Source organism: Aythya marila, assembly GCF_965140915.1.
Source record: "Aythya marila genome assembly, chromosome: Z".
Taxonomy (NCBI): Eukaryota; Metazoa; Chordata; class Aves; order Anseriformes; family Anatidae; genus Aythya; species Aythya marila.
The window spans coordinates 39,474,827-39,490,761 of NC_139080.1; the positions used below are offsets into that span (position 1 = coordinate 39,474,827).

The 15,935-nt window shown below is 37.2% G+C and overlaps 1 protein-coding gene and 1 long non-coding RNA gene across 2 annotated transcripts; both read right to left on the reverse strand.

Moving 5' to 3' along the window:
- Positions 1 to 697: 697 nt before the first annotated feature.
- LOC309889923 (uncharacterized protein C9orf85 homolog) lies at positions 698 to 15,929 on the reverse strand (the record flags this gene model as incomplete). Its single annotated transcript, XM_082783160.1, has 4 exons — positions 698 to 2,793; positions 3,567 to 3,680; positions 6,733 to 6,839; positions 15,828 to 15,929. The coding sequence occupies 4 exons, from the start codon at positions 15,927 to 15,929 to the stop codon at positions 2,619 to 2,621; spliced, it is 498 nt and encodes a 165-aa protein (XP_082639286.1). The 3' UTR covers positions 698 to 2,618.
- Positions 13,753 to 15,802, reverse strand: LOC309889924. The gene is made up of 2 exons (XR_014319346.1): positions 15,316 to 15,802; positions 13,753 to 13,885 (listed from the first exon to the last, which is right to left on the reverse strand). It is a non-coding gene; the product is annotated as an uncharacterized lncRNA (long non-coding RNA).
- Positions 15,930 to 15,935: the final 6 nt, after the last annotated feature.

Sequence of the window (15,935 nt, forward strand, 5' to 3'; positions counted from 1 at the left end):
TAACTTCCGTGGGTTTTGTTGTTCATCTGGGTGCATTGCTCTTCCCTTGCACTGGCAGGTCAGGTCACCACTTTGACAGGGCAGCCCTTCCCCTTACTTTCCCATACAGCTATTGCCAGCTACACAACACGTTTTCCTATCATTTCAGGATTTCCTTTCACGTTTGGACAAAGGGCTAGACCATTACCATTTTTTTCCATGTGGAAGGAAGAACGTTTCCTCTATGTATATCACTTTCAAAAGCCACGTTCACTTTTTATGAAACCCATGGCTTCAACTAGCCCCTCTGAAACTGCCTCTGGATTACTTATTAACTACAACCCACCACCAGCAGTCATTTGCAGCGTCTGTTTGGGATATTCCATGTTTACTCTAACTTTACCAACGTCAGCTGGCAAGACAACAGACAGTGTCACATAAAGTCAGACGTCACTGCTGTACGGTGGGAGGACGTATCTGTCAATGTAACGTGACCTCCAGGCCAGTTTCCAGTCTCTTCTAAGCATACCTTACTACTTCCTTTGCTACCTGACTCTTCCAGGCCAAGCCATCACCTTTATAAAAACGTTAAGGTGATTAATTAGCTTAAATTGAGTGAAAGAATCTGTGTTTGATCACTAAGCTATTTGTTTAGCTTATACAACATATAACAAGATATTTATAGTGGGGAAAGAAGGAGATGGGCAGTTTCAGTTATAAGCCCTAGTCCTTTAAGACTGCAGACAACTATGTAATAAACAACTCCAGAAGGACAGGCATAGAATACCACTGAAATACTTAGTAAACTTTAGACTTTGTCTCAGTAAGGAGCCATAAAAGTCACGATGCATCACAGGAATTGAAAAGACCATGTTTTTCAATAGTTTACTGTTCATGGTTATCACAAAATACTTTGCAAAAATCTACCTATGCAAAAAATGCACATGGAACAGAAAAATTAATCTTAGATAATCAAATTCTACAAAAGCAGAAGGACAGCACAGAAAAGGAACAGCAATTAAAAAAAAAAAAAAAAAAAGCAGAACAAGAAAAAAACACACATGATTACTAGACCTTAGAGATAATTTGAAAAGTATACTTTAGATATCAATATACAAACTTACAAATAGTATAGAAAAGGTAAATGGGATGTTTTAATGTGTCATTGAAGAATATAAACATGAAAGACAAACCTAATTACAAGATAAGAAAAGGCTTATGCTTAAGACCTTATCTGTAGCAACAAGCATATAAGCAGTTATTAATAAACAGTACGAGCTCTATGCTCCACAACCAATTACAAGAATTTTGCTGTTGTGTACCAATGCCAATACTAAATACTGTCATTTCAACCGCAACAGACTCTAGAATACTGACTGTTGTATGTCTTAGCACTCCACATCTTGGTAAGTCTTGGTAGGTAGACTTTCTTCTCAGTTAAGGGTAACTAAAGCAGCCACAGGGTGGCTATCTCCACCCAAAAGAAACAGATTTAAGGATTTCCCTCATTTTATGGGGAGGAAAACCACCAACAACAAAAACTCACTCTAGAATCCAAGTCCCTCATAACTCATTTGAAGAGGCCAGTTTGGGAATCAAATTTTTGTTATGCCTGCAAAGCAGACAGAACACCAAATAAGCTGGATAGCTGTTACGTGGTCAGTAAAAACTCCATAGTATATCGTCATCTGTTCATAGGTCAAACCATGTAATCACCAGGAAGTATTTCTTCTGCTTTATTTATAGATGTAGCAGATAATAAAGAAGAAATTAAATCACCCTGAATGCAGTAAAAGTTAATTTCAGTTAAGTCCTTAGAGCTTAGTCTACATTGAAATAACCCCTAGAAAGAACTGAAAACTGGGAAGACTGTAATAAAATACCTTGCTGCATAATGTTAAAACACCTGTAGTAGTGAGATAAATGTAGTTCTATACCAGAATCATGACATGACACCCAAGTGTTTTTGTATCAGAGCAAACTACTTAGACCTACATTTAAAAGAAGAGAAAGTGTGAAACTTGTATGAGAAACTCCAAAAAGTCTTGAGCTTTTTTCATTTCCAAACATTGGTAATAAGATCACAAATATGTAATGCACACCTAGTGATGGCATTTAGGCACTCTTTTCTTTCCACAGAAAAGAAATAGCAGGTGTAAGAGTAACGGCCACTTGGTATGTTCTAGGGTAATGACCCTGTCTGGAAACTTATTGACCGAAAATGAAAGTTCTTTCCTTAGAAATATATTAAAATTACTTAGCTTTTCCTTTTTATGACAGTGCTCTTTATTCGTACTACAAACATCCATGTAGCCTTCTAAATGGCAATGCACCAGGCATGTAATACTGAATTTAGAACAATTACACCGAGGGTTTATTCACGAGAGGAAGTTGTTACATATAAGAAAAAATAACTGTACTTAAAATATTCACATTCTGAGTCATTTCACAAGAAATTCTGCCTTTAATACAAGAAAATATTTATTTGTACAACTCCCCCAACAACTGTCAAAATACACTGTACCAGCATTTATATGTGAAGACCTTACATGTCAGGTCAAGTTGTCAGAGCAGAAGTTTAAGGCAAACACAGTCTATCACAATTGATTGCATACTGTCTCTTACAGAAGCTCAACTTTTTAGACCTCTGTCCTTTTAAAATTCATATTTTTTAATCTTTCTTCAAGCACATCAGCATCTTCTTCATTGTCTGTACTACTGAAGTTTGTGTCAAAATCAGGTTCGTCCTCTGATCCACTCTCTTGGCCATTTTCAGTGTTCTTACTCTCAGATCTGTCTTGTCCTTTATCAATCCTGCAGAAATCAAGAATAAGTTATCACCAGCTACTCTTGGAATTTCTCTCTTAAACAAGAAGAGGGTAGAGCACTGAGTATTCTACCTGGGATGGAAGAGGATGGAGAAGAAAGGAGGTGGAGGGAAAATAACCGCAAATTACTTTCATGTTGAATAGAAGAGACAGTAAAGGAAAAGAGTCTATGAATAAAAAAGAATATATAGAGATATGTATTCATACATAAATTGTCTGACTAAATAATCAACTGCTGGCCAGTTGTCACATGCTAGCAAATTAATATAGAATGTTCAGAAAAGAGACTGTGCTGGTAAAAGAATAATAATAATAAAGAAGCCCGCTAAACACATTGCAGTAACTGTACTCAGTATCTGTCCTTCTTTAGCTTATTTTTGTTTACTGGTAACTGAATCATCAAATGACACACAAAATGCAAACAGTAAACTGTCTCACACATATTTTATGGTGCTCTATACTTAAATCCATTTTGAAGTACTTTGTTCCTAAAGAAGAGATGCCATTTATCCTTTGGTATTAAAATCAAGTGTCTTATCCAAGTAAGAATTATTTGGCCCAGCCCTACTAACATCAATAAGCATTCCATCCTGGTTTCAGCAAAAGAAAATGAAGCTGATGACTCCTACTGATTCCTGTCATGATTATTCAGAATATGGCATAAAGTACAACAGCTTCTTGGCAGTTTCCAAACAAGCTTTTAATAAAGAGGAAGAATGAAGTGCAGTGCTGAAACTGTATAATCTATCAGCTACTTACGGAATTACAATCTCTTCTTCCTTTCCACATTTGGCACAAATTTCCAGCTTACAAGCACATGGTCGACAAATAATATGGTAAGGATCTTTTACAGCCTTCTGGAGGCACTTCACACTGTGAAGAGAAAGAAAACATGATTAAAAAAATATTTGTGTACACTTATTAAACATTCTGTGTTCAAAGACACAACCTTCAAAAGAAGCACTGTTAAAGGCCAGTTTCATATGAAACATCTGTTTTTTCAACAAGCATCATTATCAAGATCATTGCCTTTTTTCCTCTCCTTTAACTTTTTCAGAAAGTTTTGCTAAAACTAGAAAAAAAAAACATGAAAGTAAGAATTTCTATATTTAAAGTGACAAAATAAATATTTCCATTCAGTTCAGTAAGTTGTTTTGCTTTTAAAGCTGCATAAATTAATTCACCTGGCTTACTGATAAAAAAAATAAATAAGAATATAGTGTAAAAAGGTGAGTGGACTTTTACAATTAAAACATTTCAATCCAAACAATACGTCTTCCTCTTGAACTTCTCAGAATATAAACAAAGTCTGTGCTGGACTTTGCTTTCTACAAACACTAGAACTCTATTCCGAACAAAACATTCATAATTCTGTGTATGTTTTTAGCTACTCTTTTTAAAGATATGGTGAAACTCTGTAACTTAACTTCTGAAATGCTATGGCTTAACAAACATCTGACATTTCTAAAACCTTGTATTTTTAGTGAACAGAACCCTTGTTATGCAGCTGTCCTAAAAGTCACCATTTCTTGGTTCCTCAGGTACTCAAAGGCTGTCAGGAAAGCTCTAGCACACAGTTCTGAACAGGGTCTTTGCAGACGTGGCTAAAGCAGGCCGAAGGCAAACATTAAGTGTTTTTGCACGCCTTGTAAGGAAAGATGCACTAGCTAGCATCCAGTGAGACAAAATTTTTACTTCCTTTCTCAAATCCCATTCCTAAGCAGGATCAAGTTTTTCTTACTGTTTGCATCAAGTGCAAACTGAACTTTCATTATTACAATACACAATTCCTTAAGAAACTATAAATTCACAAGAATTGTTGTAGGATACACTTGACAAAAGCAGAGTCTGAACTGCCTAGTCTTCCCTCTCCTACAAGGAAAAAACCTTCAGTCAGATATCACTGAAAATACCTACTTAGTTGTTTTATTATTATTATTATATTTTTAAACTTCTTCTATGGTCAGCTGCAATACTGTTAATATCTACAGTTCTCAGCCATGTCTCACCAAACAGGGACGTTATCAATTCAAGCCGGACAGACTTTTTTTTTTATAAAACAAAAACAAAACAAAAATTAATCTGTGCTACTTAATTACTTGGACTAAGTTGTAGATGTAATAAAAATCTTAATTTTAAAGAGTTAAAATATTAAGGTGCACAAAAATAAAATTAAGGTGCACGAAAGTCCTCTGTTTCCATCCTCTGTGTACAGAATTCAGTTTCTCATCGTGAAATAATGAATTTCTTATGCTTGTACTGTTTTACTTTATCGAGATGTTTCACCCGTTGAAATTCTTTCAGAACACTGGCCCACTCAGAAAGCATGGTATCCAAGTGCTGTAGGCAAGGATAGAAATCACAGTCTGTAGAGTTAGAAAGATATGAAATCTAGCTTACTTATTCAAAAATATGATGGAAAACATCACATATTTTGTCAGAAGCAACTGTACCACAATGTCACCTTTTTTATTTTATTTCCCACGCTTCCCTGATTTACATGTTTTTGCCTGCTTTTTTTTCCTTTGGGGCTGAGTAGAGAGGACGTAAAATAACCAGCTCCAGCTCATTACTTTTAAACGCAGTCTATGTAGTTATTTGAGAAAGAGTTACAAAAATTCTCAACCTCGTCAATGGTGCATACAACTGAGTATGCTTACTTTGAGAACTAGAGAGACTGCTGCCTAATCAGAATTTTTTTGTTAACATGAAAGGGCGAAATCGTTTACTAAAACCGAAATATTTATTGCATATATTTTCATATTAGAAAGTAAAACATCTCACAAGTGATAGATATAGTATGAACAGACATTCCTTCCTTCCTTTTCAACCTCATGAAAACCAAAATGAAGTATATATTCATTCAAGGAACTGCACATGTGCTTACAGAACCTCTTCAAGTGGTTCAGGAGCATGTATTTCAAAAGTATGTAACACAGTACCACACAAATGCAGAAGGAACAAGTGTGACAAATCTGGTTATGTTGTGCACTGCATCCCAGATGTAGTTTCCTTGAGTTCCATGTCTCATTGTTGAGATATTGGCTGTGTCTGGAGTCATTGACATAAGGACATCTGCAGATGAGCAGGTATAAGGAAGCAGAGTACCCATCTCAGAAGATTAGCCTATCACAAGACTATAAACTATTTTAAGGTATTTAACACCTTTGTTACGTTCTTATCCAAAACCACTCAATACAGTTCTGTTTGCATACAATGCTAAGCATTTCATATGTAGGATTATAGTTTCATATATGAAGAGAACATACTAAGAGGTAAAGAAATACAAATACTGAAAACATTTTGTATGAATGTTATGTTTTGTAACACTGAGAGCAGTATTGCCAATCAGTTTTGTTTAATGTGACAAAAATTAATAAAGCTTTCTTCTCTCATGATTTCTCTGCCAGATGGTCTTTGTGAACAGAAAAAAAAAAAAGAAAGACAGAGGTGTGCAGATTCCTCCAATACTTACTGAATTGCTACAAGGCCTGAGAAAATCAAGTTATAACTGGTTCTGGTTTGACTCTTCCATTGGGAGGACATACTGATACATTTTTGAATATTTACAGGTCCAAAGTAACCACTTAGATTATTCAAATACTCTAACAGAGAGGAGGGAAGCAGTTATTCTTTGACTGTATTTTCTTTTCTAAAGTTTAACATAAAAAGATTAATGAAATTCAAAATTAACACCGCATTTTTATTACTGTTGCAGACTCCAGACTGAAGAATGTAACATAACAGCAGTTACCACCTACAGGTTTCCAAACGCAGACTAATTTCCAAAAAATTCACAAATTATATGTATATATAATAAAATATTCACATTTATACAATTCACAATTATATTATATATAATAAAAAAATCACAAAATATATGTATATATACAAATAATGGTTAACATAAAAAATCTTAACTCACCATTTTTTAGGTTTTGATAGCAGTTTGTACTTGTTAAATTTTACCCGCCACTCCAAAATATCTTTACAATGCTGACATACTCCATCATGAAGCTTAGCATTTATTTTCTAAAAAAAAAAAAAAAAAGATAAAATAAGAGAAGGTTTTCTACTTTTATGTAAATTTTATAATTTTGCTTAGAAAACATTTCCACCCATTGTGTGATTCATAATATATTTAGAAAATTATTTGATATTAATATAAGCATTTAATAATTTACTACTAGTAATTTTCTTCAGCAGACAGAGTGGTGAGGTCATCTTCTACTTTAAGGCAGCCTGTTATTACTATAATAATATTAATATAGTTAATAGCATTATATATGTTCTTATATTGTTTACAATATATTATCATTTTCTTGTTGTTATTCCATCTCCAGAGGTACTACTAAACAAGATTGAGTAAACCTGAGCCCTGAAATATGCTTTCTTTATTTCTTTATTTAAAGAAGACAGTTCAAAAGACTTAACATTTAGTTTATTATTGCTCAAGCCACTGTTATACTACACATTTGAAGAGAGTAGTCTAAGATATTTTTTTTCCAGAGCAGAATAAAATAGAATTGACATATCACTTACTGTCAAACCACTCCCATGTTTCTTTTGAAACAAGATTCCCTTATAAGTAATACATTTTTGCTCTCAAGTATCTAAGATAAAAATCCTCAAAACAGTCACTTAAGCTACAGTATATTTCCAAGATAATGCTCAATAGTTTGCTGGACAATACAAACCGTGAGCTGGCCAGTATGATTTGCACAAGAAAAGTTATTTTGAGATTGGAAACAGTAGAAAACCATGCTTATTTCTTCTCTAACCAAAAGTGCCAGCAGTAATTACAATTATTCTATGGTTGTGTGCACATTCAGAACTATAAAAACAGTAATTTCTCCACAAATACAGATATATATATATATAATGCCTATTTTAAGAGAGCTTAAAAATGACATCTGTAGAAAAAAATTGTGAGATGGTAACAATGGTCTAAAACATATTTATTGCTTAAAATACCCCAAAGTCCATTGGGATGGACAATGTAGATCCTACATTGGCTGGGATCAGATTTTACATTATCCTTTTAGAAATAAGTTTGTAAGTTCATCTATGCATACAATAGTTTCCGAAGTGATTTCCTGTTTTCATGACCGACAAGAGCTTCTCACTAATCCACAGAAGTCTACTTCAATACAGTAAATGAAAGAATAAGCCTAGTTTTAAACACACGGTATCTTACTCCATTCCTCAAAGGGTATGTGGCAGAGGAAATACTACTTATGAGCTCTCACTGCTATGAGAGTTGCTTTCCAATGTTTCCATTTTCACTAAACTTCAACTTAAAAACAAAGTATGAGTTTTCCCATGCTGTAGTTACCTGAAGCTGTGGTACTCCTTGTCTGGTTCAGGTAAAGGCAGGATTTTTTATTTTTTCCAAATGATTTAATATTGACTTATTATGTTTAAAACAAACAGAAGAACCAAAACAAACAAACAAAACAACAACAACAAAAACCACTCACAGTTTCTGCAAAATGCTTGAATACAGAAAGCTCTGTATTCAGCAACATATTATCAATGAAATTTGTCAGAAAACACAATGATTTGGCTAACATGGTAACTTTGAGAGAAGAAAATCAGTGGTAAGTCCTCAGTGGGCACCTGTTAAAAAGCTGGCAGTTCAACCTGCTGTCAGCACTGACTGTGCCCATCCTTTAAAAATTCAGGCAATGTGAAGATAAACCTTTTCAGTGCTTCACCTGCTCTAAGATTTTAAGTAGCATAGCCTTAGTAAGTTTCTAACAACCTGCAAATTAGCCTGAACTTCCCAGTTCTCCCTGCAACTCTCCTAATTTGCATTAATTAGTAATGCAGGAGGGGAGAAACACACACACACTGTAATTTGCATTCACAAGCGTGCTTTACTGTGATCAACTATTTTTAGTATTTTTAAGGCAGAGCCCAAAAAACTTCAAAAGACTACAGTCACTCACGCTGAAGACAGCTGTTTGTCTTTCAAAGGGGAGTTAGATTCCTTGCTGATAACCACGTAGTTTCCAATAACCCGTCATGCCATCGGGGCTGGGGACGGGAGCCCTGGTACTGCATGATGCAGGTACTGGCTCCGTAATGTGTAACACACTTGGAATTCCAGAGGCAACGCTCCTAACTGATTGTGGCATAAACAATGCAGAAGAGTAAGATTGGAATTACTTTCACCTCTCATTTGAAGGAAATTCAGTTTGTAAAACTGTCAGCCTACTACAAATTCGACTGAACATTTGTTATGGAACAGGAAAATAGGTAGACCTATTATTACCAGAGCTGCTTTTTCCCCAGAGACACTTACCGTGTGGCTCCTGAATATACAACAGTCTCACAGTCACTGATTTTTAACTATATTTTTTATAAAGGTAAAATTCAGGTCATGCCAAATTCTGAAAATGCTTTTTCCTATTACTCATAGAACAGGTCTTTGCTTGAACATAGCACCTTACAGCAAGGCCAAGAGACCAGTCACGTGCACAGAGGTTATGTGACTGGATCTTCACCTTTACTTTGAAGAACAAAGTCCCAAGTCTTAACTGATGTCCTCGTCCCAAAGACTAGTTCTTGTTCTACAGTCCTTAACACCTTGTTTCACCACTGAAAAAGGGCTGTAATAAAACATCAGTAACACACAAGAGGCTCTAACAGAAAGTGAAGTAATTCAGTTTCACAGTGACAAGCATATTATCTACATAAAGTCAATCAATCTCTATCAGAGCTGGTCTGTGCAGTTAAGTTGTTTCTACTCTGCCATGTTTCAACTGTTCTGGTTTAATCAGTCACACTTTCACTATTCAGTGCAAAGCCAAGGATTACGGACATTATCCAAAACACTGTGAGCTATCAGTTTAGACTCAAAAGTCAGGAAGACAAAGAAATTCAGAGGTACCAAGTCTTAAGTTTTATGTATCACACTAAGTCACTAAAAGACAATCATATTTTGAGGTGTTAGATGCCATTTTTAAATCAAGCTAGCTTGACTAAAAAAAGTTTCAGTGAGGGAGGCAATGAAACTGGAGACTCCCTAGAGGAAATGCAGAAAAATGTAATTTAAGTAAAGAGGGCTGTGCTATGAGAATGAAGGTGGCTTGTGCACTGGCAGATTTTTGAGTCACAGCACACCGGTAAATACACCAAGCCAGGAGAGCTGAAAGGCCAAATTAATTCCACATATAAAGATAGGGGTGCTTATCAGCCATTACAGAGACACTGTTACGGGAAGTATGCAAGGTTGCTCCTGCTTTTTGATGCTGTGCCACCATCTCACATACCACTTTTGTGCATGACTCAAAGAAGAAATTTAATCAAAGAGCAGAAATGAGACTAAAGATAAGACTAAAGAAAAAAAAAAAGAAACTCAAAATTCAGTTAATTTTTCAGATCAGTAGCAAAAGGAACAGCAGTTCCCAAACCTTCCTACCCCCCACTAATTTTGCAAATACATACTGCTTTGTATTAGAGCTCTCAGTCACACTGCTAGCAGTCCTTCTTCAAAATTAACAAGGGTAGCAGATAAAAAGAATTCTTTTAATGAGTTTTAAAATAAGTAACAAATACAAAGAATATTACCTAAAATCCAGACTCAGGGAAACACAGAGTGAAAGAAAAAACGTCACAGCAGTAAAAGCCAGATCTTCTAAGCATAAAATAGAATGTCTGAGTATACAACACAGGTAATTCCAGTTATTTAAAGTATTTTCCAGGAAGAAGGAATTTTGACAGAAAACAGTCTTAAGCATGTTTAATAAAATACCTTATTAAATCTCACATGTTCATTTGTAATAGAAGCATGCCATAAATGCTATGGTATTACTAGTAAAAGAACAGGACAACAAATTAGAGTGTAGATACAAAGATCATATTTATGTATAATTTAAGTCCTTGTTCAGGCCTAAAGATACCTGGACTTAACAGTCACGTGTAAGACCACAGATCTTACAAAGGACCTTGAGGAAACAACATGGTATCTGCTCAGAAGGGAACAACTGGAGTGAAGACAACAGCTTTTAAATTTTAAGTTCCTCCTAATAGGAACCCATACAGCACAGTCTCTCCCTTCCCTCCCCCCCCTTTAGCAATTTCATATATTTTTTAGCTCAGAGTTGGCACTTCAGGTATGGGTGGCTCAGCATATCCAAATATGAGAGAGACTAAGATTCTACCATCCTTCTCTACCATATGGCTGATTTAGAAAGTTAATAAAGATGGATGGATTGATGTAAAAGCAAGCAAGAAGGCAGATTTACCTGGTTTTACCCTGATTTAACCTCAGCTGGATGTTAGGAAAACTTTCTTCACTGAGAGGGTGGTTGGGTACTGGAACAGGTTCCCCAGGGCAGTGTTCACAGGCTATGAGCTATGCTCTCAGGCACATGGGTCTGTTTTTTGGGTGGTCCTGTGTGGAGCCAGGAGCTGGACCCAATGATCCCCGTGGGTCCCTTCCAACTTGGGATATTCTATGATTGTGATTCTATGATTGTGTTTGTCTTCTAAGTTTACCTTGCTCGGAAATAGTACCCCATTTTAAAATGTTAATATCACAAAAACAAACTCAAGTATAATTCACCGTGGTTTTCTATGCTAAATTCACCATTTCCTTTGACAAAACAAAACTATTTCACTTTCAAAAACAAAGCAGGCTTGAAGAAACAAAGAGAGTTGTCCATAATTAAATATTTGGATGATTCTTTTTCTCATTTTTTTTTAATTCACTGAAAAACATGTAAGAATAAGTTCTCCTAAAAAACAGGAAGAGAAACTTTCCTGCAATCTCACTTCCCAGTCAGAATGGAGCAATTATTAGTTAAATAAATTTCTCTGCTGCTTATTTTTCCTAATAATATTTGCCTTAGTATGCATTTTAAACACTTTAATCTTCACCCATTTAATAGCTTGCTTTCCTTTAAAATAAACAAACAAAAACCAAGACCAACATAACACAACCCCCACAAAGACCCAAACAAGGATTGCCAACTTCATTATTCTGTTCAATCTTTTTTTTTTTTTTTTTTCTTTAACCTAGTTTTCACCCAGGTATTTAGCTATCATGCACAAATACATGGTAATGCTTATGGCCTGGAATGTTTTTCTTGGTGTGAAAACTACTCTAACAGACTAGATTCTTTTTCTAGTACAGCAGTTTCTCGACATGTTTTACGCTCATTTCTGTTTTATTCGATACCTCTTTCCTTTTCCCTTTGCCGTACTTCCTCCAGGAACAAGGGCAACTCATCCAATGTTTACAGTATTGCTATCTATTATCCTAAGAAATGGCAAGTATGCAGTGCAGACTTATATAAACATTTTAAAGTATATAGTCACAAAATATTCCATGTGCATATATATTATATACACACAGTCAGGTCAACTGCATCAATAAAACAGCATCCTCTCTATGCTTAAGTAACCCAGTATTAAATCATTTAACAACCTGCCAAAAGCAGTTCAGAATGTATTAAAGTAAACACATGCACCTACACCTACTAACTTGGCATACAAAATAATCCCTAGCTTATGCTAGCATTAAAGCAATCACAAGGAAGATGTAATAATGAAGTTTCAAAGAAGCCTTGCTGTCTGTTTGGAAGTTACTAATTACATGTGCGTGCATGTGTATTTTGATTTACTGTATTGACAGCAGACTTCTACCACCAAGCACACGAGTGGTTTATTCTGCTGTAAATGAACACAAAGTCAACGCTATCCACAAACTTCCTTGTCGGAAGCACAGATGATACTACTTCAATGAACAAGGCTGAAGGCAGCATTTCTGAATAACTGCACTTCTCAAAAAAACAAAACTCTATACAAACTCTAGTGTATGACTACAAAGCAGTTAGAAAAAAAACAGCGCTAACTAACAAACCTGAAACTCTGTGATATAAAATGCCAGTGTCTCAGGGCTATACCACACACTTTTCAGACTGAAACCAAATACTCCAGAGAACTTCACTTGCTCACATATTGCATCGTGGCCTTTAGAACACAGGAAACCAAAACCTTTCTTTAAGCCCAGCTCCAGATAGACCTTTAGCTTTTCCCACATCAGTGAATAGCTCTACAACAACTCGATTCTCCTACAGATCTTGGGATGTGTAAGAGTGTGCATACTTGGAAGGACTGACAGTCAACCCCCATAAAGAAATGAATGTATGTATGTTTGCGCATACACGTGCTCATGTTTTCACTAAAGACTTAGTCCAAAATATATGTTTGGTTTGCCCCTCATCTGCCTACTTGAAAGGCTAAAGCTAGGCGTGAATTCACTCTCAAACTCAGTATAGGAGGGGTGGCTAGAGAGCAGACTTTAGACTTCAAGATGCCTTTGTGTTAAGAACTCAAACTATCCAAACTCCAGTACAGTTACCTTCCAATTCCAGTTGGCTACCAGTTTACCTGTATCTTCCCTTCTGAGCTTCAAGTCACATTCACTGACTCAGCATTTAAGCCTGCTCTCTTCCCTGTGCCTTCCCACAGTCTTGACCAGTGTCTCCATTAAAACAGATTATTTATCTGCGTAGCTAGCTGAAGAAGTAGCTGACATCAGCATTATGGTAAAGCTGAGGTTCAGAGTTAATAACGTCTGAAATTTAGGAAAATCTGGATTATCATCTGGGGTTTATTTAATGAGAGGAAGAAATGGAGAAACAGATCAGTCATTTGGGTGTAAATATGAATCACTTTGTGGTTTACCGTCTTATTACAATGGACTTCTAAATGCTCCTGTTGAATGCTATTTGCTTTCATCTCTAGAACTACCTTCATTTCCAGTTTCCATATTGACTTATGCAATATACTTTATATAAAATGTATATTCATACAACATAATGTATATTCCTCAGCTCAGTGTCACAAACAGCTGTACCAGAATATACTACATGAAGCAATCACCCATAAACAAATTCCCTGTTTCAATAATTAACAACACAGTGTGTCTTACTCTGTCTGGCTCTTCCTTTCAGTTCATCCTAGCAGTGCTTTCCCAGTGTAGGCATCTAACGAAACGTAGTAGAGAGGCAGTGTGTGTTGCTTCATCTCAACTGGGCTATCCCAGAGTAATGCTGCAGTAGAGCCTGATCATGAGAGGAAACATAAATGGATCTTTCAGTATGTTCTGCAAATAATCTGAACTACAGTCTTTAAGATCAGAAAATGGGTGCCAAGGTCAATGTCAGACAGAAAGCTCAAAACCATTAAAAAAAACAAAAACAAACAAACAAACAAAAAAAACACACATCCAAACAACCAAAACCAAAAATAACCTGGATAATAACTACCAGCAAGGAAAAGTCAAAAGATTAATAGATCAATTTCCTCTGCAGCAACTCCTTCACTGGGGAGCAGCAATAACACTGCAAATAACTTCCTCAACTCCACCCACAGTACAACCTGAAGTGACTGTACTTGATACTCAACATTGCTAAAGCATTGTACAAATGTAGAAGGATATAAATTTCTAAGCTAAACAACACTCTCCAGCCTCTCTAGATGCTATTAAGTTGGACAGTGTACAACAATAGTCAAGGATGGGCCAACACTAGACCCCCTTGACCCCCAAAAATATTAGTGATTTGCAGGTGACCCACCCTCTTTCAGCAACCCTAAGTATTCAAATTTATTCAGCCAGTAAGAGCTAGAAAGGAGGAATGTCCCAGTCCCACACCAGCCCTTCTGATCAAACTTCCACTATTTGTTCCTTTGCCTCATCACAGCTTGAGTACCTGTGGTACACCTGATCACTCCGGGCGACACAAATACATAGAAGTGATGAGACAGAGAAGCAACGCTCAGTGTAATCATTAAGCATATTCTGTATCTATACTATGACACTTAAACTTTGCTAGTCCAACTCTTCACAGTTCTTAAACAGCAGAATCAGGCCTAGTCATCATTGCAATGGCTTCTGTTGATGCCTCACCAGTAGAGACCAAAATTTTGAATTATATATTAAAGTACACCAAAAGGAAAGTAAATTATTCAGCACACTGTAATAGGAAGCACCTTCTTCAAGAATCTTCTTTCCTGTATTTTGCAGTCTCCAAGAGGCATGTACAGAAGGGAAAGCTATGTTCAAAAGATGTATGTGTGTGTGTTTTAATGTGTCTGTTTAAGTGCATGGTACTGTATAGCGACTTCTATGTGATATCAAATACTGGGAAAAATTAAAATAAAAAACACCAATCTGCATATTAAACTGATTATTTCAGTTACAAAACTGATGTCAGAACTCAGTTTGTCTTCAAAGATTCTTCTGATAGAACAGCTCTTTAGGATATTTGGGGATGGGGGGTGTCGCAGACAGCAAAATACACTTATCTATACTATCAGCGATTGTACAGTGACTCAAACAATGAATAATACCGGTGCCACTTGGAGCACCAGGAAAGCAGCCTGTTCAACTTGCAGAACCAGTTCTACAATCATCTAAAAAAAAAAAAAAAAGGTCTAAAAAAAAAAAAACCACCAACACACCTCTCTCTCTGGTGCCATTACTCTGACTTACTAGTTTCTCCCCCGGCCTGACCGCCTGGCCAGGTCACTTAAGGAGCCATGGGCACAGCAGTGACAGCGCTCCTGCAGAGCTCTCATCCCATGTGTGGTTTGAATCGCCTCCGAGGGCGGCGCATCCCAGTCCGCGGTGCTCCTGCTCGGGCACTGCCTGGCCTCCACCCCCGGCCGCGCTACCACGGCCACACGCAGGCTCCAGGGACATATTGTAAACCGCTGCCTTCCTGACTTAGGAAACACAATAATAACGTAACGATGATCTTGGTGCGAAACCAACCGAAGAGCTGTAAGGGAAGGCGTAAGGAAGCGACGAAAGCGACGCTAAGGCAACGAGGCCGCGGAGCCGCCCCTCGCAGCGCCTCAGAGCCGAGGGCGGGCCCAGGCCGCGGGGCTGCCGGGAGCCTCCTCGCGGCCCGGGGCCTCCCTCGCGGCCTCCTCAGGGAGCTCGGCGGCGCGGCCCGGCCCGGCCCGTCCCGGTTGCGTGCCCGTCCCCCCGCGCTGCCCGACCTTGCGGCGGCTGCTGGCGTCGTGCCGCCGGTTGCTGAAGGCCCAGGTGTTCTGGTGGCGCTGCGGCCGCCTGCGCACCGCGTTGCCCCGCTGCGAGCTCATCCCCAC